Source organism: Sitophilus oryzae, unplaced genomic scaffold (assembly GCF_002938485.1).
Source record: "Sitophilus oryzae breed Bouriz unplaced genomic scaffold, Soryzae_2.0 scaffold_2006_pilon_pilon, whole genome shotgun sequence".
In the NCBI taxonomy this organism is placed as follows: domain Eukaryota; kingdom Metazoa; phylum Arthropoda; class Insecta; order Coleoptera; family Curculionidae; genus Sitophilus; species Sitophilus oryzae.
In genome coordinates this window covers 4,428,317-4,453,218 of record NW_022146732.1, presented here as the reverse complement: position 1 = coordinate 4,453,218, position 24,902 = coordinate 4,428,317, and the positions used below count along the sequence as shown (strand labels likewise).

The window sequence follows — 24,902 nt, the reverse complement described above, 5'->3', positions numbered from 1 at the left end:
CTCTATTAGGGAGGGAGAGTAGACTAAATCCTACCGCGTTGAACAAAAGTTAAAACGTAATGTCACTGTTAGTGAAAAATCATATTATTATTGGTCTGTTGGCTGTTGGACAGTTACTCTATAGCAGAGAATGGTTTTAAGAGTCTATCATGTCGCTCTCAGGGGTCGGGTAAAGCGGGTGTGTGGCCGAAAGAAATATACATTATATTTCAGAAATCTGCCTAAGGCTTAGCCTGATCCCTATCGTGTTAAGTCACACCTAAAATTCCAAACACACATGCTTTAATTAAGGCTTGATTAAGGTTCGCAGAGTCTCAGCATTTGCCATAAAATAACGAGCAATTTGTTACAAAACCATATAAATTATATATCATTGTAATCACAAAACTTGTCAAATCAAACAAATCAATCTATTTCCGTATCGTAACGGAATTTTAAATTAATGTACTGATTTCTTATATATATTTCTAATATGAAAATATGAACCCTTTCTGGACACAAACGGAACATTGTGAGACAGGAAATTGTAGAGAGAAACAAGCCCTATCCTATAACATAGGATACAACATTTTAATGAACAGTGCTTTCCATAAAATCAATAAAATGAAAAATATAGGAAATAAAATAAATGTACCGATTTCTTTCGAAAATCGACAACTATGAAACTATGAACCCTTCCTGGACACAAACGGTACATTGTGAGACAGGAAATTGTAGAGAGAAACAAGCCTTATAACATAGGATACAACATTTTAATGAACAGTGCTTTCCATAAAATCAATAAAATGAAAAATATACGAAAAAAAATAAATGCACTGATTTACTTTCGAAAATCGATAACTATGAAAATATGAACCCTTTCTGGACACAAACGGTACATTGTGAGACAGGAAATTGTAGAGAGAAACAAGCCCTATAACATAGGATACAACATTTTAATGAACAGTGCTTTCCATAAAATCAATAAAATGAAAAATATATGAAATAATATACATGTTCTGATTTCTTTCGAAAATCGACATCTATGAAAATATGAACCCTTCCTGGACTCAAACAGTACATTGTGAGATAGGAAATTGTAGAGAGAAAGAAGCCCTATAACATTGGATACAAAATTTTAATGAACAGTGCTTTCCATAAAATCAATAAAATGAAAAATATACGAAATAAAATAAATGTACCGATTTCTTTCGAAAATCGACATCTATGAAACTATGAACCCTTCCTGGACACAAACGGTACATTTTGAGACAGAAAATTGTAGAGAGAAATAAGCCCTATAACATAGGATACAACATTTTAATGAACAGTGCTTTCCATAAAATCAATAAAATGAAAAATATACGAAATAATATACATGTTCTGATTTCTTTCGAAAATCGATATCTATGAAACTATGAACACTGGACACAAACGGTACATTGTGAGAAAGGAAATTGTAGAGAGAAACAAGCCCTATAACATAGAATACAACATTTTAATGAACAGTGCTTTCCATAAAATAACTAAAATGAAAAATATACGAAATAAAATAAATGTACCGATTTTTTTCGAAAATCGATATCTATGAAACTATGAACCCTTCCTGGACACACACAGTACATTGTGAGACAGGAAATTGTAGAGAAAAACAAGCCCTATAACATAGGATACAACATTTTAATGAACAGTGCTTTCCATAAAATCTAAAATTTAGTCCAAACATAAGGAATATTTTGTTGATGTTTGACCATCAAAATCTTAAAAAATAAAGAAGTTTGAAAAAAGAAAAAACTTAATCACGTGACTAAAAATTTATCTGGTATGAACTGTGTATAACCTTTGGTCATGTTACCGATGTCAACTGATGACAGATGTACGATTTTAGCTGTCATAGACTGCACAAATAAAATAAAAAAACCGGAAGCTGTCATGATGTTAAATGAAATATCAAATATTTACTTAGATGTTTTTGAATAAATATATACGGGCATCGTTCGACGTAAACATCTAAAGGTCAAATAAAAACATTATTTCTGCTCCATTTCCCTGACAACTATCACAATCATTCAAACTCTATACTTAAAATTGACAGAATATTAGAAAAATCAACTCAATTTTCTTAAATTTAGTGAACAGAAGTATGCTTCTGTAACTGACTATTAATAAGTAATAAATTCAAGGAATTCAACGATTATTCGGTATTTAGATTATTTAGATAAAAAATATCAAAGAATAAAACATAAAGCTTCATATCGATAATTTAAAAAAGTCCTCCTAGAGTTTCGCCATCGTCTCAACATCCAAAAAAAGCCCAAAACGTCAAACTGCTCTCGAACGAGCCAACGCCGAATCCGAACGAAGAAAAAGAACGAAGGAAGTAGAGAGAGAGAAACGCCAAACCCGACGACGTATCACACACATTCACACAGCTCTGCTCTCCCGAATCGTACCCGAACGACAAACAACGAAACCCGATAGAACGCCATCTAGCCTTGGCTCTCTCTAAATTTACCAAACCGAGCGAGATAGAAAGAGGTAAAAGGTAGAACGACTGGACGCCAAATGGGAGGAGTAAAAGCGAAAACCTCCGCGACTCTGCCTCGAGTGGAAAGAGAGGCCAGTCGACTGTATTCGCTCGACAATCGCTGACGTCAGTTAGTTGGTGCGACTTCAAACGAGAAAGCATCAACATTATATACTCTTTTTACAGTGCCTCTTTTTTATTTTTATATTTTTACTCGATAAATATCGTGATAGTTCGTGAAAATAACGGACAGTGACATTTTTTTGTACAATACTAGTGTTTTGGTTGAGATTCCTAGGAAAAAAAGTGCAGTGAAATACCTAAATTAATAAAAAAAACACTAACAAATTCGGCTCCAAAGAACCGCGTGTGTTCAGACTGCCTTTATTCACCCCCACCACAGCCGCACGAGGCCGGACCTCGTCATCCATCATGCCCGGTGACGTCGCGCGCTCCCATTGGACCCGGCGCGGTCACGTGGCACGTTAATTGGACTCTGGTAGGCGGGACTTCGACGCTAAGCAAGAGAGAGGGGAGCGGGAGCGGCGTGCGTGCCTTTTTCCTCTCTATATCGAGGAGGAGAAGAAGAAGAAGATTCTAGTATCGAAAGATTATTAATGACTATGAGTTCGTTTCTGATGAACCCCGTGTCGGGCTACCAGCAGCCGCAGCACATATCCGCGGGGGTCGTCGTGGACCCCAAGTTTCCCCCCCACGAGGAGTACAGTCAGAGTAGTTATATTCCGGCGACTAGTGATAATTTTTTCGGGAATCACCACCTGAACCAACCCCAGCATTTACAGTATGGCTATCACAACCACCATCACCAAGGAGCTTACGGAACCTCATCTTTATCTCTCTCAAACTCGGGTTACGGGAGTTACGGGAACTACTACCACCACCAACTTCACCATCCGTCACCTCCTTTACATCAAGTTCGCGCGGTTCAACCCTTGCACGAGCCTCAAAATCAACTACTCAATTGTGCCTCTTTGCCTAACGGGCATCCGAATCAACCACCTTCGCCGAACATTCTCCAAAACATAGCGGACATTTCGCCGAACAATGTTGCTCAGCAGCAACAGCAGAGTGATGTGAACTCGAGTGTGTGTTCTCCGGCTTCGGTGGGACACGGTCAGGACTCTAGAGGGTCGCCTCCAGGTGCTCATTCGTTGCAGGAGCTGGGTTTGAGGCTGGAGGACGGTGGTGGGTCTGATGAGCAGGATGAGCTGGACGATGGTCAAGGGAGTTCGACGAACAATGATGACGAGGATGATGATGATGAGAATGGGGATAGGCAGATATATCCGTGGATGAGGAAGGTTCACGTTGCTGGAGCTTGTAAGTATTTCTCGAGATAAATATTAAACTATGATACGTAGAGGAAAGTAACCAAATATGGAATACCATTTGGTTTGAACATTGTTACATGTGATTCTTGGACTTATTTTAAGAAAAAAACGTCAGGTGAATATAATATTAAGTTTTCAGATACAGGGTGGTTAAATTTTCTATTTTTTTCAAAATATCTGTGATGGTGTATTTGGTACACGTCTTTTGATATCCAAAAAAAGATGTTTTATTTCTTAACTTTCTTACAGCCGATGCAGAAATAATTTCCAAACAACAGTCACCAGATCATATTTTCAGCGATTTATCCATGAAATAAATTGACTTGAATTTTTTTAAACAAAAACTACGCGCCGGACGCAAAAACAAAACAAAAAATAAAAATGTTTAGAAATTAATGAGTAGAAAAATATTTTTTTTTATTTTAAGAGAAGTCAGTGGTGTATAACTTTTTTCTCCAACAATATTCAATGTAAACCCCGTATGCACGGCACTGGTTGAAATAGCTAAAATTCTTTGTACACCAAAAAATGCATTTTAATGCATAGAAGACGTGTATTGAGTTTCATAAAGATATCTGTAATAAAATCAGAGTTATTAGGAAAAAAAAATAGAAAAATTTATCACCCTGTATCTCAGAAATTAAGATATTTAGGATATTTAGGAAAAAGTTTTTCTTTTAGAATTGGATGGAAGATCCTGTATAAACTTAAAGTATAACATTTTCTCGAAGAAATTGAACATAAAAACACCTAAACATGGAATAGTTACCAAATAACGACTATATAAAACACACATAAAACAAACACTTCAAACTAATCAAAACAAATATCAGATTTTTTTATTAAACACATTCAGACAAGAAAAAACCTCTAAAACAAATAAACAAACATGCAATCAATGCATTGTCATAATATACAATATTATTTGCAATCACGAATCAAGCAATACTTACTTTAGCTCTGAAAGAAAACACAGTCACCGTGGCCACAAAGCCAGTTTGGATGACGATGTAAAGCCTGCACGTGAGTATAATGATGAAAAGAGATTAAAAATCACTGTCTTTTGCGATTAGGCGTATTCGTTTTCGAGAAATGGCGGTATTCCATATTAGGAATACTATTCCATATTGGTTACTTTACTCTACTTTAAAATTAGTGATCAATTACCTATGCTGTATGATTATATAGAAAATATATCTATGTGCTTTATTACTGCTATCAACTGCTATGAATAACTTTATAATACGGTTCATATAATAATGCCTTAGGTAATGAAAGTTTTATTTTTTTTTAATACATTTGCTAAAGAAGGTGGAAGGTGGTTTATTGGAAACTAAATTAAGAGAGGTGGATATAAATCCAATATGGAAATTTAATACTTATATTATTATTTTAGATAGTGTTTGAATACAATTAATTAACAGCAAAATTGAGTTCCCAAATAATTATTCGTGAACTTGTGGAAGTTTGAATTTTACGAGGAATTTTACTTCTGATATTTACTGAAACTTGAAAAAACATAAAACCAAGAACATATACAGTGTTGTTCACCACATACGACACGGAGTATTGTAGCCAAACGATGAGAGTACAAATTGTAAGTTTTGGGTTCGATGAAGGACTATTAGAGGTATAATTTAAAAATAATTTTACAAGATACAGAGTGTCCCAAATAAGTAAAAAATATCAAAGTTGTATTTTTTTAAATGGAACACCCTGTATATTATTGCGTTTTTAGTTTCTACGATTAAAATAAAGGTAAATTTGATTACGATTTATTATACTTAAACCTTACCTTTTTTGAAATATTTTCAATTTTGTGAAATTGCAGTAAAAATTTTAAGGCTTCATTTCTCCAAGGGTATCAAAGTTTTTAATACTAAATATTTACTGTAGTTTATTTACTGATCAGTTATTGTGTTGCAATAATAAAAATAATACCACTTTACACAGAGTGTCTAAAAATTTATTTTAAATAATTATTAGCTTCAAACGGCAATAACTTGTTTAATTTAAATGGAACACCCTGTATATTTTACAAGAATCAGATGCACAATTTAATTGTCTATCAAATTATATTATACCATTTTTTACCTATCTCTTTAAGTTTCCGTAGAAAATGCATTTTCTTGTAATTTAGAACTTATTTATCAATATACCCATGGACTATTGACATTTTAGATTATTTTTAAAGATGTACCAAATTTTTAAAGAGTACAGATACTAATATTGTCGATATAATTCGTTTATTTCATTAAAAATAAAAAAAAACTGTTTAAATATTTGTTAAAGAGGACCAGTTAATATGATTCCAGTATTCAAACTACATTAACTGACTGCGTTGATTAATAATAATTGCTCCAAATACTAAAAAACTGAATTTTGTATGGGCATTAGACAGTGTGATAAAAAGTAACACCTTAAAAATGATATTTAATTTTTTAATAAATGCTTATTTATAACAACAGAGACTTTGATTTGATAACTTATTATTATATTGATTTCTGACTCAAATCCACATTTATTTATAATAATTTATTAACGAACACAATTAAGTATGTAATTAATTAGTATATGGGCGGAAATAATGGTGTTATATTTAATTAATGGTATACTCTTTTATAAAGATTTAAATAGTTTTCTTTTTGCATACAAATGGGCTAGTAATACTATCGTTTTGCTAAAAACAGATACTAATATTATCGTACAGACTAGTAATATTATCGTTTTGCTAAAAACGATAATATTACTAGTCTGTACATTTTGTACATTTGTTGCTTTAAAAACAATCTAAAATGTCAATATTCCATGGATATATTGATAAATGAGGTCTAAATTATAAGAAAATGCATTTTCTACGAAAACTTGAAGGGATAGGTAAAAAATGGTATAATACAATTTGATAGACAATTTAATTGTGCATCTGATTCTCCTAAAATATACAGGGCATTCCATTTAAATTAAAGAAGTTATTGCCGTTTGAAGCTAATAATTATTTAAAATAAATTTTTAGACACTCTGTATAAGGTAGTATTATTTTTATTATTGCAACACAATAACTGATCAATAAATAAACTTCACTAAATATTTAGTATTAAAAACATTGATACCCTTGGAGAAATGAAGCTTTAAAATTTTTACTGCAATTTCACAAAATTGAAAATATTTCAAAAACGGTAAGGTTTAAGTATAATAAACCTTAATCAAATTTACCTTTATTTTAACCGTAGAAACTAAAAATGTAATAATATACAGGGTGTTCCTTTAAAAATACAACTTTGATATTTTTTATTTATTTGGGACACTCTGGATCTTGTAAAAATATTTTTAAATTGTAGCTCTAATAGTCCTTTAACGAACCCCAAACTTACAATTTGTAAAAATCTCATCGTTTAGCTACAATACTCCGTGTCGTATGTGGTGAACAACCCTGTATAATTTATAGTACCTTAACATAAAAATTAGTAGTAATTAAATCTTCAAAGCATTTAGAAGCTTTTTCATCCACGACATCTGTTTGGATACAAATTACATTATTTTAACACCCAATCCTCAGCTACTTAAAGCCTTTGGTGGAGTTTTTTATTACTCAGTCTGAGTCATCGTTTTCAAAGTCAATACAACAAGTTTTTTAAGTCTCTCTGGGTCTCAATATTAAAATCGCATTCACAGTTCAAACACACACTTTTTTAGTAAAAACAACTACACTGCAATTATCAAAAAATAGCGTCCAGTATTTCTCATTTTTTCATTTTTTGATCAAAAAGTAACCATTTTTAGAAGTAGTTATAAATAAGAAAAAATGCGGATTATGAACGGAATTTCAAAATGTTTTAATTCAATTATGGTACTATTTGATACATATTTAACACATGATTTGACATGATAGAGACAGAAGGTAAGGCAATGTTGGCAAAAACGTAAAAACGAGTATGAACAAGCCCGGGACACTTTCATTATCGGTTATGGAATTAGGTGTAGAATATAAAATTCAGTGATAGTATAATGATATATAAAATAACCCCAGAGTTTTCATCTGGTAAAGGAGTATAACAGGGAGACGCGATATCCCCAAAGCTGTTTACAGCAACATTAGAAGAAATCTTCCGTCAACTGGACTGGACCAACAAAGGATTAAAAATAGATGGAGAATATCTTAACCATCTAAGATTCGCAAATGACATAGTCTTAATTGCCAATAATCCTGAAGGACTACAAGCACAAATTAACGAATGAAATACAGCCAGCAATAAAGTACGTCCCAAAATGAATTTAGCAAAAAATAAAGGAATGTACACCAAACTAGTAGACAGAAACCTAACTTAACACTGGAAACAGTAGAAGAATATATATATTTGGGACAACTAATACACAGCTCGGGATCTCTACTACCAGAAATCAAGACAAGAATTAAGTTCTAATGTAAGAAACTCCTTAAAGAAGAAAACATTTGACCAGTGTCTACTACCAATCATAACCTATGTATGCGAACCTGGACACTTAAAACGGACATTATAAATAAACTGCAGGTCGCACAAAGCCGAATGAAACGAAATATGCAGGGATTAGAGGGACCGTAAAAGTATAGAATGGATACGACAAAAGATCTAGGTAATAGATGTCATCCACAAAATCAAATCCCTCAATTGGCAATGAGCAAAAACCGGGGGAGAAGGACGGACAACAGATGGACCACAAAAATTACACCATGGTACCAATGACGAATTAAGAGACCTAGAAGAAGACCTAGAAATAACCAGAACATCCTTTGTAAAACTCAAAAAATGTCTCTGCAGTGGAGACTTAACTTAAAGCTTAGATTAAGAATGCTAAGGGGTTACATATTTGCAACTCTACTCTATGGTTCAGAGGCTTGGACACTTAAAAAGGCCGAAATGGAGAAGCTTGAGGCATTCGAAGGATGGTGTTATCGGCGTATGCTGAGGATTGCATGGACTGACAATATTACAAATGTAGAACTGCGACGCAGAATTGAGAAGAGGACGAAGAGGTGATTAACACCCTTAAAAAGAGAAAACTTGAGTACTTTGGACACATAATGAGAGGACCTAAATATGCCCTGCTGCAGAACATATCTAATAGAAGGAAAGATAAAGGGCAGAAAGAGCCAAGGAAGAAGAAGAACATCATGGCTCAAGAATTTGAGAGAATGGTTTGGAATGACTTCAAACCAGTTATTCAGAGCAGCCGTTAATAAAGTTAGAACTGCCATGATGATTTCCAACCTCCATTAAAAGATGGAACCCGAAGAACAAGAAGAAGACCATGATATTAGGAAATTAGCAGTGATAACTTGGGCCCGCATAGCCAATAATAGACAAAAATAGGCCCAATTAAAAAGAGAGTATCTAAATATGTGAAAGAGGCTACACCATAATTGGAAATGATTGAATAAGCTGAAAATGATGATGATAAAACTCACCATTTTTTAGAATATTTTTTATAGAAAACATGTTTTTCCACATTAGACTTTATTCAAATAATCTAAGAAATTCATTTTAAGGTAAAATATGCTTCATTTTCTAAAAAAAAATTGTGTCTGGACAGTTTTACTGAAACCCAAAAAAACTAGTGAACATTGATACCCAAACACAATATAATATCTTTTATATACTTAAACCAAAAAATGTGGGTATATTTTTTTGGTTGACATTTTACTTTGACATGTCATTCTGCGATATTTATCTACAAAAACGAGCTGACTGGAGCTCATCAATAAAAATCTCACGTTGAATAGCAAATTTGTAAGATATTTAAATCCGACCCCGGCTTATTTTCTATTTTATATTCGCCGAGCCTCACTTATAAACCGTGTCACGTTCTGAAGGTCTAGCCAGAGAATCTGAGAAAGATATAAATTGCCAGCCATTAGTTTGAACCTTTGTTGTCAATTCTTCTTTCTAGCGTGGTTTTTTCAATGTGCATTTGTAGGATTTTTTTCTTCTGTAGGTATGAATTTGACTGGTAATGTCTCGGTTATTAAGGAATATTATTAGGATGTATTTAATTTTAATTTTGTCTATTAAATGATAAGTATTCAATAAAAATAAGTCGCTTTTTCGATTTTAGATATTTTGATAAAAAAAAATTGGAATTTTTTTGAAAAACTTTGTAGATTTTTTTTTTAGTTTTTAGTTAAAACACATAATTTCTTGATAATATGGCAACGTAGGTTGTAATGAATTAAATTTACAAGAAAGAAAATCAGGGTGGTTCTTAAAATTTTAGCAAAAAATCATTTTTTTCTGAAAATTTTCAAAGTAAAATAACTCGGTTGTTTTGGATTTATTTGAAAAACGGTAAAGAGAAAATATATTTCTTTTATCGAGATCTATCAGCCATGAAATATTTGCACTTATTTGAGACTCACCCTGTACATGGAATAAAAATTATTTAAAAATAATTAGATCAAAGCATGTGGTTATCATAAACAGACCCATTATGACATGCATGAGATGAAAAAAAAAAATATGTTTGCGGTTAATTTTCCTGATAAACCAATACTTACCAGGTCAACCATTCAAAAAGTTATTGCCCCTTGAGCAATAATGATCGGAAAAATCCGTAACAAGGATCTGGTAAGCACAGTAGACAATCTCGAGAAGACTGAAGACAATTATGATGGTAGAGATCTGGATAATTTACTTTCTCTGAAAGAAAATATGAGTATTAATATAAGAAATATAGGAGAAATAGTTATTTTTTATACAAGACGATAAAACGGTATTTTATCGTCGATCGAAAAGATATTTCCGGGAGACGATAAAGGAATTTTATCGTCGTGTACAAAACAATATTTCTTTCCATAACGAGTTACGTTTTAAAAAATATTCAGAAATTATTATTTTAAGGAATTTATTATGAATAGAAAAAATGTTGTGCTGGGTTGGCGTTGGTTTCTATGTAATTTGACAAATAAATAAAGCTGTCTCTTAAGTTGTCAGTTTTGAGTCAATATTTTTTAATTCTCTTTCGTGTCGATTGCTGATTGAATTGGAGCCAGAAATGGCTCAAAACGAAATAAGTAAATTACCAACAGATATTCAGGCTGAGGCGACAAAAGCCATATCCAAACTACTTCCATTTAAATCCCGAATAACTTATAAAAAGGAATACAAAAATTTTCAAAAATGGAAGCAATTAAAAAACGTGCGAGAAGAAATAAAGTTTTTAACCTATCCTCGCTGTTAAAGTATCATTTAATCTACCCTTGCCGTTAAAGTACTATTCTGCCGTTAATCTACTATTTTTGATAGATATAAGGCAATTTTAACAGTTGCTATGGAAAAAAAATATGAAGGTTTTAATTTTGAAGTACCAATTTGGTGACATATAAAACCAACCCAAAATAGTCCTGTTCAACCCTGGATGAAATCAAGAAAACTTTACTTTAAGAGGGTCGCGCGATACGAGAACAAGTTACGCCGAACTCGACGATTTGAAGAGAATCTCTTTTGTCATGTCGGCCGAAATTAATGCGCCGAAATTTATCTTGTTCCTTTATCTGTCGCTAGGCGGATGGGATGCAAGGTGGTCTGTCGCTGTCAAAATAAAATAAATAAAATAAGTATTAACCGATTGTGCGGTGCGTTACGGTTTGGCCGTCGTTTTAGGGCCGTTTGTAGTAGATGCCAGTGATTAATTTCTTGGTGTGATGGGAGTTTTTTTTATTTCACCTGTAATATATGATACACTGGATAAGTTACTTTGAAAGATCTAAAAACGAATTGTGAGAGATTTTTTTAATTCACAGCCGAGAAGGGGTGAAATAAATAAATTTCGGAGAAACGGTAAGAAATAGAAAAAATAAGTTCAAATAAAAGTTGTGGAGCGTCAAATTTTACATAGAAATGATTTCTATACTTTTTTTGCTCAAAATTAACCGAGATAGGGTGGCTAGAAGCTAGGGGATGATAGTAGAAATTTGAAAAAAATATAAGCTGAAAAACTCATATATTTAACATTTTTATTCAATTTGCTTGGAAAATTATAAATTTCAATTACGTTTTTTTTTTAAATTCACCCCGAGAAGGGGTGAAAAATATAAATAAATGTTTTTTTTTCCAATTTCGGAGAAACGGTCAGGCGATTTAAAAAATATATATAAAAGCTGCTTCTAGCTATCCTATACCTCGGTTAATTTTGATTTGAGCAAAAAACTATAGAAACCATTTTTATGTAAAATTCGACACTCTTCAACTTTCATTTGAACTTTTTTGAACTGTTTTTCTAGTCCTTACCGTTTATCTGAAAGGCATAGCTTCAGTATAGCCGGATTAATATAGGAAATCTACCCCCGTGTCTTTTTTGACTCGCACTCAGAGGATCGATTTGATGACGAATCAAAATAATTCACCTAAATTTTTAGCTCTTTAACTCAAATGGCTTTCGAGATTTTCAAAAAAACTTGTTTTTTTCAATTTTATTTTTATATGAAAATTTAAAATCAATTAATGATGATTTTTTTTCTAATTCTTATAAGTCTGAGACAACCGAATCAAACCAAACCTTTGTGAAATATGTCACTCACTAAAAATCGTCAGAAAATGTCTTTTATACTTCTTTACACTCAGGAATTTTTTAGAATTGTTTGAAGTGGTGGAACAATATGAAAAAAAATTAAAAACTAATTTTTTTCTAAAATCTTTTTTTTTTCTAAAATCTTTCAAAAAAGACTCATTTTTTAATATTAATCTTTATGCTTATTTCTGGCAAGGATGTATTTTTAACGAAAAAATTTTTTCTAACGCACTTTTTTAAACTACACAAAAATATGAGTTAGTTAAAACAGAAGGTTTTTTAATCCCTTGAGTGGGAGTCAAAAAAGCCGCCGGGCAGATTTCCCATATTAATCCGGCTATAACCTTTCGAAAAAATAATTTTATTTATTTATTTAAAAATATAATAATAATAATCGTCTTTATTGAAGAAAAAGATGTCTAACATTACATATTATATTACACAACATGCAACAAGGGTGGCAAAATTTAACAAAAAAAAAAGTTATTCTTACATTTAACCACACATATAGATGCATAGTTGTGTTGACAGTTTTTCACTCCTTCTACAGGAGGAATTTAAAAAAAAAATCGTTCACGATTCGTTTTTAGATCGTTCAAAGTAACTTATATCAAAAATTTGTTACCAAAAATTCGTCTTTGAAGGCATATTTTCTTGGGCCATTCTGTAGGAGATAGACGAAAACTAATATCGGTGTCTGGAGCTCAATTTTTATCAGAAAAGTACCATAGTAAAAACCGCACATCGATATCTGTTACCGTTTCGGAGATGTGTTTTTCAAAGACGGTGCATGTTTAACAAATCGCTGTAACTTTTTTGCTACGGATTTTTTTTTATTTTTATGAAAACATTCCCAAAGCAACTTTTTACGTAGATTTTAATAGTTTAAGTATAATTTATTTAAAAAAATAGCGTATATAGCATTTAACGCCTTGGGAGTAGCAAGGTACAGCTTGCCATACTAGAGCCGTTCGGTTTACAAGAAAGGTAAAGTGGCTAGCACTACGCTTCAACCGCCTATTATTACCTCAGGATTGTGAATTCCAAGTACTTATTTAAGGCTGAGTCGACCTAGGTACCCAAACTATTTTTATTTTAATAAAAATAGTCGGCTGATGAAATGCCGGGTGTACGATTCGAACCCACTATCTTGAGATTGGTAGACGAGAGCCTGTACCTCTACGCCATCGCCACCTGGCACCATATAATTTGTTTAAAATTATTTAAAATTAATAATTTAAAGCTCCATTCAGAACCCCTCAATTAGTGGAATAAATTAGTGGTTTCAATTACACTTTATACTTTTTAGTTTACGATCATTCACAATGTCTAAAAAACACAATTAAAATTAATCGAATATCCTAACAACAGCTTGCGTTAGTTAGTTGTATCCATAGAGAAAGCCTCTGGGACACCCTCTATATTTCTAATTCATTGAAAAGATTTAAAATTACCTTTCCAAAAATATATAGTATACTTAATATTAACACCGCTTTCCTTCAAACAGTTAATTAAACAATTTTTTTGAAGAAGGAAACTGCATCTGAAAGAAACGGTCGTCTTCACCGATGCTAGCGTATTTTTAAACAATCTGGCGACTAAAAACGTGCCGATGTTCGGTAAACAAACAAAAACACCGTACGAAAGAAAAGAGATGAGAAAAACGACCGGGGAAGGAATAAACCAAGGTTATCGAACATGCAATCAATCGAAAACTTAATTAACTTTGCATAGGCCCGTTCCAGTCTGGCTCCTCGTGACACCGCTAAACTATGAGAGAGAGCTTGAGCCAGCGTTGCCACATATAGTAGAATAATAATTATTCAATAAGTAATGTTAACATTATAAAACGTTAAATTTATTTCAAGTTAATTTTTGACTGGTGAACGTGAGAAAAAAGCGAGAAAAAAAATATATAACATTTATTAAAATCAAAGGTTCTAATACAATAACAGAGGCTACCCCAACAGCAGCTACACATATAACATAACATTCTAGACCTAGAGACTAGAGAATAATAACACACGCGTGAGTTTTTGAAGTTATAACAAACTAGTGTGTTATAACTTCAAAGCCACACCATTTTAGAGAAATTATTAAGCTTTATTCAGTTTATTCATAAATTACTAATTCAATTATTTATTTAAATTAACATTAACATTAAATGAAAATGATTTTTTTTTGTAGATTCAGAAATTGTAAAACCTTGTATGCCTCCAGATGCTATTCCTCCACTGCAAATAGGCTCTGTCATTACAACGGCTCGTTCTGGAACACTTAGAGCACCTTGAACCTTTTTCACAATCTCTATTTTATTGTTGATGGACTCTTCGATATATCCTTTCGCAACCGTTGCAGATCGCCATCCTCCGTGTCTTTTTAACGTTGTCATGTTCACTCCTGCATTTGCCAGTAATGTAGCGGATGATCTCATACAATGGCCAGTGTATTGTTCAGGATGTTGTAGACCCAAGTACTTGCGGAAGATCTTCCTGAATCATTTTTCTTTAAAATCAGACTTGCTGGTTGATAATTCACTACTTTATCGTTAAAAAATCGCGATTTATCTAAGTGACGTCTTAATGTCAGTGCTTTTATTATTTACAAAAAAAAACGCACATCTATATTGCATAGTAACATAAAGGCACCCTCATAATTTATTAATTCGCAACAATGAAAGTAGAACTGGTAGATCCTTTTAAATCAATTATACTTTAGAGATTGATAAAACATTTCCCAGCGTGACCTATATGTAAGATAACACACTACTACCATAAATAACTACTGTCTTTTTCGTCTTTCTACATCAGAAAAATCTAAATTTAGAATAATTTCCACTGCATTGTAATAGAATTTAATTCATTACATCTCTGGCAACGCCGCTTATAACAGAGAAGGAAAAAAACGACCCGGTAAAAATCCGCTTTGTCACTACGCAGGTAAACATAAATATTAATATTAGACTTTTATTTTCTGCTGACTGGACGGGACTGGTTTAATAGGCTTCGGCAGACGACTGTTTCCAGTCGTTCTTTTTCCATTCCATCATCGGAAGACGTTTTTATCTAGATCATCGCCTGTTGTTCGGCCAATTTCGCGGATTAAGGCGTCACTGAGGGGGTTTAAATTAATTTATTTTAGATGTGCAATAACAGTACAGTGTTAGATTATTCCTATAAGCATTCTAGCATTCTTCTAGCATTAAATTCCGATAGCCAAGCAGGCGATCAACTCAGTAACTATCAACTACACTTCATGCAGGCAACCAACCGATAAAACAGAAATATAGGGAAACATATACTGGGTGTTGCAGGTCACACTATATACAGGGTGAGTTTCCTACGATGTTCTCTATGGGTATCTCGGAAACTACTGGAGATAGAGAGTCGGTTAAATGGGAAAAGAATTGCAGTTTTGTGGGGTCATAAATATGCGCCTTTCAGATTTTTGAAAAAGTTCATGGCTTACTAGACATTTAAAAAAAACAAATTTTGGCTATTTTAAAAATTGTCCCTAATTCCATTATAAGCTATTTTAGACAAAAAGTTTCCATGGCTAACTAAGTGAAATTGTTTAAAAATGATAAGAATTGGTTATAACTCAGTAATTTTTCAAAGAAAACATATTATAGCTTGTATCGCTAAAAAGCTTAAAAAATGCCGCTTTTTATGAAGTCATGGCCAACTATGGTTTCCATTTAAATAAACATATGTTTGTGTGATATGTCAAAAATGACAGGCTTTAGAAAAAAATAGAGGACACGATCTCATTAAGGATATGATTAACTACAGCTTTTATCTGAAAAGTTTTTGTCTAAAATAGCTTATAATGGAATTAGGGACAATTTTTAAAATAGCCTAAATTTGTTTTTTTCACAATATCTAGTAAGCCATGAACTTTTTCATAAATCTGAAACGCGCATATTTATGACCCCACAAAACTGCAATTCTTTCCCCATTTAACCGACTCTCTATCTAATAGTTGCCAAGATACCCATAGAAAACATGGTAGGAAACTTACCCTGTATATATAGTGGCACATATTTAGACCATTTATTTTTATTGGCAAATAAATATTTCATGTTTTTATGTGCCAATGAAGAAAAATGACACTAATTCTTCAATTTTTTTAAGTTTATCCAACCCTCAAGAAAAATTGCCTTTTAAATTAGCTCTAATTTGTTTTGACAGCCCCCAGTGTGGTCTGTGCAGACGTCAACCTCAACAAGATCGACATATTTCAGCTGGATCGTCGGCAACCGTCCCAAACCAGCTTTGAAATACCGATAGCCGTCCATAAAGTACCTCTTTAAGTACCACCAATTTATATTCCTTTATTCGCTAAATGGATGCCAATTTGTATCTCTCACTGCGAGTTGCGTGCGACCTTGCCTTGCAGACAGACGCTCAGCTTGCGGACTATTGTTGTGTGAGAAAATCTGTTTGGGTAAAGGGATTTAAATGATAGTAAAACGACGGTTTGAGGGTATAAATAAATAAGAATAGAAAAGGTACAGTGCGATCAATAATGATTGAAACGATTGGCTCTTCCTCTCTGTCTTTATTCCTACAAGAGGAATGTAGTGGTTAAGTGATGTGTGTATAGTTTGCCTCCATAATTCCCTGTCTTGTGCTTTACGTACTAGCATGTGCAATGGCTTGTGAGTGAGCTTTGATAGCTGGTAACCCCATATAAGTAATAATGATAAGCCCTATAACATAGGATACAACATTTTAATGAACAGTGCTTTCCATAAAATCAATAAAATGAAAAATATACGAAATAATATACATGTACTGATTTCTTTCGAAAATCGAAAACTATGAAACTATGATCCCTTCACAAACACAAACCCCGACACAAACAGTACATTGTGAAACAGGAAATTGTAGAGAGAAACAAGCTCTGTAACATTGAATAAAACATTTTAATGAACAGTGCTTTCCATAAAATCAATAAAATGAAAAACATACGAAATAATATAAATGTACTGATTTCTTTCGAAAATCGACAACTATGAAACTATGATCTCTTCCCCGACACAAACGGTACATTGTGAAACAGGAAATTGTAGAGAGAAACAAGCCCTATAACATAGAATACAACATTTTAATGAACAGTGCTTTCCATAAAATCAATAAAATGAAAAACATACGAAATAATATAAATGTACTGATTTCTTTCGAAAATCGACAACTATGAAATTATGATCTCTTCCCTGACACAAACGGTACATTGTGAAACAGGAAATTGTAGAGAGAAACAAGCCCTATAACATAGGATACAACATTTTAATGAACAGTGCTTTCCATAAAATCAATAAAATGAAAAACATACGAAATAATATAAATGTACTGATTTCTTTCGAAAATCGACAACTATGAAACTATGATCCCTTCCCCGACACAAACGGTACATTGTGAAACAGGAAATTGTAGAGAGAAACAAGCCCTATTACATAGGATACAACATTTTAATGAACAGTGCTTTCCATAAAAGCAATAAAATGAAAAATATGCAAAATAATATACACATGTGCTGATAATAATCAATAGGAAAGGCAAGCGGCCTCTTGGTATTTTTCCTGGAACCTTGCTCTGTATACTGAGTCTTTCCATACAATCAGTATCCCTCCTCATAATGTAACCGAAATATTTAAATATACGTGACTTTATAGAAGTTGAGAGACGTTCTGTGATGTTCAGTTCTTGGATTATGGATTCATTGGTTCGCCAGGCAGTCCAGGGAATTCTGAGCATTCGTCGGCAGCAGTACATCTCAGTTGCGTCATTTTTTTAATTTCTTACTGTCTCATCGTCCAGGACTCTGGAGCCGTACATTAATATAGGAAATATTAGGCAGTGAACAAGCCTCTTTTTTAAGTGTTTTGATCTGTTTTTGTCTCGCCACATCTTTGAGAGTTTTCGCAAGTGTTATTACTAGCGTGTCGATGTTTAAATTCCTTTTCCATAATAACGAGAGACTAAAACGAGATGAGAAAAAAAAATTGATTTAATCTAAAGGTTTTCTAATTTTATTATTGTATAAGTCAAGAAGGAAAACATTTACAAGTTGCTCTAGTTTGTGATAAATTGCCTGAATTTTAAGTCAATTTAAATAGATTTGTATAACAGTAATGCCAAGACCTAAACTAAGATTTTGTCGAGGGGTTCTTAGGATAGGCAGATTAGACATAAATCCAGTTTAAGATGATTATCCCACAGTTTTCTTGAGTTGAATTTATGACATTTGTCATATGGATTTATCTTTAAGATTCATTGAGAACCTCGGAATTAGTGCAATAAATTAGTGGTTTCAATTACACTTATACTTAAAAATTTACGGTCATTCACAATTTCTAAATAATACAATTAATTGAATACAACAATTAATTCAGTATAAAATACAAGAATTAATACAGCAACAGCTTGCTGTAGTCAGTCGTATACCGTGCTGGCAACTGTTACTTTTGGGTCGGCATTTACATGTGTGGAAGTAAAGCGCATAGGGATCTTATTAAGTCAGAGTGAGAGAAATGCGACCGAACGACGCGACGCGCGACGGTGTGCTGTTGCGGCGTTGCCGATACGCCTTTCTCTATCAAGTAAAGTAAAATCACGATCGCAAACCGCTTATTTTTAAAAGACTTTTTTTTCAAGAGATAACTAGATAAAATCATTAGACATGTTTCTGAGCATCTGAAATGGAATTATAAGGATATCGTTAGGGTGTTATTTTTTTATAACGAGAAAACGTCAGTAATCGCGATAATTTAATAATTTTGATTCAATATCCGATCGGACGTACGAGTCGGATGCTTGGCAGTGCGTCGCACAGTGTAACGAAAACTAAAATAGTGGGACATTGGCATTTTTCTTCAGTTATCACTATTCTTGCTGAAATTTTTAGACAGAAATTAAATAATACGACTAGGAATTTTTGCAACAGAGCGAAAAGAGTAAAAAAAGGCGTAATGGAAGGTCAAAAAAATACGTAGTTTTATAAAAGGACTTTACAGGTATATTTTTTTATTTACGAAGAGTTTATAGCTCTTATGGACCAAAAACGTTATCAAATTACTGTCGAACAATCATTTATCTCCCGCTAATATGTCAAAACTCAATCAACATTCCTAAATATTCAAATAATCAGGAATAAATTAGATAAGACTGCAAAACTCAAAGAGTTAAAGTGGTACACAAGTGGTAAATATCGTTTAACAGTATTAAATAATATGATAATATGCGAAAAAAACGTATTCAACTTCAACAAAGGAAACCATAATACACACCTCACAAAAAATTTCGCAACACTTATATTTTTCCTAGTACTTATTCTTGAAACGCTTCAAACATTTTTATATGAAAAACTTAAATCTAAGGTCTGCCTGAGTTATGATGTACTTTCCATTCCTTAACAAGTTGCTATTAATGCAAATAACTTTTGAGATAAAATATTCAATAAATACGATATGTTTTGATATGTTTTTTTTAAATGCCTTTTTGAAGTTTGAAAACATAAAATTTTTATATCCATTTAAGAATCATCTTAAAAAATAAATAAAAACTAAACAATCACGAACTTGTTTAGAAATAAATTTAAAGTACATTCCTTGTTTAACAATATCCATAGTGGCTTTCAATTAAGTACGTACCGTTTAACTCCATAATATACAGAACTACTATGAATGTTATTCTTTTCACTGATAAGATAATGATCGCAAAATTTATTTTTTGTGAAAATATTTGCTAACAAAAAACGCTGGTTATGAAAAATAATATACAGGATGGTTGAACATTGCTATAAGTATAAAATTACATATTCAGATATTAGTAAAGTTTAACTCTTTTTTTCGATTTTTGTCCATGGGACGAAGCACTGTGGGACGGACAGCGAAGTCTTAGTAATAGGGTTCCCGTTTTTACCCTTTAGGTACGGATCCCTAAAAATAATATTAACTAATTTACATTTTCATGCACTATTTATCATTCAAAAACCATACATAAACAACGCAATTTCAAGTAACAAACAAATTATTAGAAAAAAACGCGACACATGTCAACATATTAATTACATAGACTTAACCTTGCATTTTCAAGACAAACGCCACCAGCAAAAAAAACTCAATGCATACGTTATTATTAATTACCAATTTTGAAAAATTATTCCTGTTATGAGTAATTGATCTTGCGTTTGACACCTAATTTAAAACTTATTGGCCAATGGAAGGCCGTCAGACGATACGTAACGATACTGGACGAGGCAGCGTATTAAAATTGATATTTAACATCCTCAATTTGCCTTGACGAGTGGTCCTCTGTAACGTCTTGAATTGGGTCTAATTTTAGCCTAATATTATGTAGTAGCTTGTTGTTTGCCCGAGGTTATAGAATACTTTAAGATACACTCACCGGTACGAAAAACGGGCACCTTAAAATTTTGACGTATTTTAATGTTTTAGATACCGAGTTCTATTGGACCGATTTTGAAGATCTTCTAAGCAATTTGTAGCTAAATTACTTCACTTTTTAGTATTTCTTTCTAAATTGAAAATGAAAGTTCCCATCTGCCAATTATACGAGGGAAAACAAAATGTTGATATTTTGGTGAAAGTTTGTAACACCCTGTAGAATATATTAAAAAAGCAAGAAATTTGAAATCATTTTGTCTTCTAGGCGAATCTTTTCTCGATAGTATATTTTTTGGTTCATCTCACTAGCTTTATTTTTTCTGGAGATATTCCCTTTTGAAAACAACACTAATATTTTTTTCGTATTTTTACATTAAAACTATGCTTTTGTTTTCGCTCCTAGACAACATACCTATGAAATAGTTTTCATGGTTTATGTAATGTCGCTGTTATTGAAAAATCATATTATTATAGTCTGTTGGCTGTTGGGCAGTTACTCTATAGCAAAGATGATTTGATGATCAAATCCAGAAGTAGTATCCACTATAGTTGCTGTAATTGAAGATGATAGAGATAAAAATTATGTCGCTAACAGATTTAGGTGTGCACGAGATACAGTGCAGTCGCTTCCTCGAGACAAGTTCATATACTAGACGTCCAGGAACCTTCGTATGAGAAATTCTAATCGAGACGATCAACGTATTGTCAGTGTATCGCTAAGAGACCGCGGCACAGTGGGGTATTTGACACTGATAGTTGATCGAAATTTTTTTATGTAGACCTTATTATTGCTATTTTCAATTAAAGAGCTATTGCTATTTTCAATTAAAGAGGAAATAATATGTACAAAATAAAGGATAATTCGTCGATTCTAAAAAAAGAAAGAAAAATCACTGTTCCAGTGTTTCCACGGTCAGTGCCAGTAGTAATATCGCAACTACTACTACTAATGCTACGACTGATCCGCGAGCAATGCCCATACCACTAAAGTCGCTACTAATGCCAAATTGTGCTATACTGCTAATTGCACTAATGCGATCGCTTTGTACACAACAATGCCATCGCGGTTTACACCTCGCATTAGTATATCACTGATTGGCAAATTAAGAGGAAACCAAGAATGTTTTTCTCATTTTATCAGCAAAATCGCAAAAAGTCGCAGTATTTTATTTTACTGTATGAAAGCCCAATGTTTACTAAGTAAAACGTATATAGACAATATGCTGAATTCTTCGAAATGCGCAACTAAATCTCTAAGTATAATAAAAATGTCACAAATTTAATCAAATTTTCTGAACGCCTAACTTTTAGTTGCAAAAAAAATCGTTAGTATAGAGAATATCAAAATAAATAATACGTTTATGTAGAATACATACCTGCAGCTTGCTGAGCCATTTTCAATCAAAACAATAATATAAACGTAAAAAGAGCACAAGAACAACAACAATAAATAATTTTTTTATAAACATAAAATTTAGTATTTAATAATTAAAAAAGAAAGAAAAAATAAATTAAATATTTACCTCTTATCTGTGAGAAGTAACAACTTTGACGTTTCGTTGAAACAAATGAATGCAACTAAACACACCCATAGCAAAGCCATTCATGGCAGAGATGATTTAACTTATCATTTATCTTTTTTTTGGGAAATCTTAAACACATTTGCTTTTTCGAATTTCGATCACCTTTTTCATGCTAATACCCCACCGTGCGCCGCGCCGTTTGTCAGCTTTTCAAATTTATAATGAATTGCATCTAAGGAACGTAAATGTAACTGAACGGACTGTAAGAAGAAGATTAAAAAACCAAATCTTATATGTCAAGAAGGTCTGCTTCGGAACCACAATTTATTGTGTTATTAGGTCTGTTGACTAGGACCAAAAGCACGGAGATTGTTTTAATGTAAAAATTACGAAAAAATGTTAGTTAGTTTCTTCTTCAATAGCGATTATCTCCAACAAAAATAAAGCTATTGAGATGAACCAAAAACCAAACTATCGAGGAAGGATGTACCTAGATGATAAAATTATTTATAAATTTCTTGCTGTCTTAACATATTCCACAGGGTGTTCCAAACTTTCATTAAAATATCAACATTTTTTGTTGATATTTTGATGAAAAGTATGTTTTCTCGTGTAATTGACAGATGTGAATTTTTATTTTCAATTTAAAAAGAGATAATAAAAAGTCAAATAATTTAGATATAAATTACTTAAAAAATCATCAAAATTGGTCAAAAAGTACAACAAAGGTAATAGACCAAATAAATATATATATACTCTTGAAATTAAACATATATAAAATAGTACGTTACAATATAACATAATATGCTAATATATCTAATGTCTAATACACATAATATAAGTACAATTTAACTAAAAACTAAATTTAAATTTTAAGAATCAAAATAAACGTTAAAAGAATTGTCACAAAGTAATAGAATTACTTGTATGTCGAAAGGAATACAATTTAATTATGACAATATATAATGTTCACTGGCACTTATGAAAATTTATTTTGTATATTTTAAGTTAACTAGCTCATTAAATATATCTCTACCTTGATCAACCATCCATTTGCATACCCCTTTTTTAAACCCCGAGTAACTTTTAATTTCCATTAGGAAGGTTGATAAGATGTTATATAATCGAGGTGCAAAAAACTTTGAAGATCTTTGTCCAACAGTTTTAGAACATAAGCTAGGATAAAACTCCTTATTTCTAGTTTCATATTCATGGTCAACATATTCAATAGATATTTTCCCCTGATAAATTAATTTTATAACATCTAGGCAGTATAGATAGCTAACGTATATCCAGTAGATGCGCCTGCTTAAAGAGAACGTTTGAAGAGAAAGTTTTCTTTTTATTGTAAATAATTTTTATGAACCATTTTTGAACAGAATACAAGCCTTTTAAATGACATTCAGCCGCACCACCCCACCCTAGAATTCCATATGTCCAATGAGATTGTACAAGGGATGAGTACAGGATTCTAAGCTGTTTGACGTCCAAAAAACTTTTCAAATAATTAGGTTTCGGCAACAAACCTTTCAATTTTTTAGTTACATTATTAATATGAATATTCCATTTAAGATGTTTGTCGATTGTAACCCCTAATAGTCTATAAAAAGTAGAAATTTTGTATTTAAGATAGTGTAAGTACCTACCTAGAACAATTAATAATTTGTTTTCATTTTTATCTTTCAGCTTCGAATGCGCATGACATTTCTACTAATGGCAGTAAGTTTTTATTTTATTCTATTAACCTTCAACACACAAGACTCAGTAAATACGTCCATTTCGTGTCAGGGCATTAAAAAAAAGGCCCTGACATGAAATTGTTAAGTTTTCCACCTTACTCAATTTTATCTTTTTCTTTTGTGTTTCGCTTTTACAAACTTTTTAACTATTTTTTTTTGCTTTTATATTTTTATTGGTTTCTTAACAGAACTTTTCCTTCTATTATTACTCTTATTACACACATAGCCAACAACACAACAACTATGTTTTTGTAAATAGAGGTTTTTGACGCACAAAATAATCCGCTTTGTAGAAAATCGATTGCTTATATATTTGTTTTCTTCGTTAATTAGCACTATTAACAATTTAGGGTGGCTGCAACGACCTCCCGCAATCCTGCTGTTAAAACAAAACAATTGTTTTTTTTTTAAAACCAGCTGTTATTTCCTAACAGCAGGATTACGGGACGTAGTTGCAGCCACCCTTAGTAGTAGCACACACTAACTTGTAAGGAAATATATATTACATTTCAGAAATCTGCCTAAGTGCACGGCCACACAGAAAGCGTTTTTTGCGATTTTAGCGTGAAGCGTCTTTTGCGTCTAAAACAAAATAACAGGATTATATAGGAGTGGCCCCACCAAAAGCGTCTAGCGGTCGGCGTGTCTCGCAAAAAACGCAAATGAAAACAAATCAATTTGTTTTTTGTAGCGTCTTTAGCGTTTTCTATGAGACCCCGTCATAGGCGAACGTAATATTTAATAATACAATAAAAATAAATTAAATAGTAATAGCATTTTTTTCCGTTTAGCATATTATCTAAAAATATTTTTATAGAGAATATCTACTGT

The 24,902-nt window shown here is 32.3% G+C and overlaps 1 protein-coding gene across 2 annotated transcripts in view; it reads left to right on the top strand.

Annotated features, from left to right (window-relative positions):
• Positions 1 to 2,652: 2,652 nt before the first annotated feature.
• Positions 2,653 to 24,902, top strand: part of LOC115883918 (homeobox protein Hox-C4a) — a 66,733-nt gene continuing 44,483 nt past the window's right edge. The window contains exons 1-2 of one of the 2 annotated variants that reach the window (XM_030902349.1): positions 2,653 to 3,847; positions 24,019 to 24,051. In XM_030902349.1, the coding sequence (XP_030758209.1) occupies positions 3,124 to 3,847; positions 24,019 to 24,051 (757 nt within the window). In that variant the 5' untranslated portion in view covers positions 2,653 to 3,123. The remainder of the gene's footprint in view (positions 3,848 to 24,018; positions 24,052 to 24,902) is intronic. The other variant, XM_030902350.1, reaches the window with a different exon arrangement.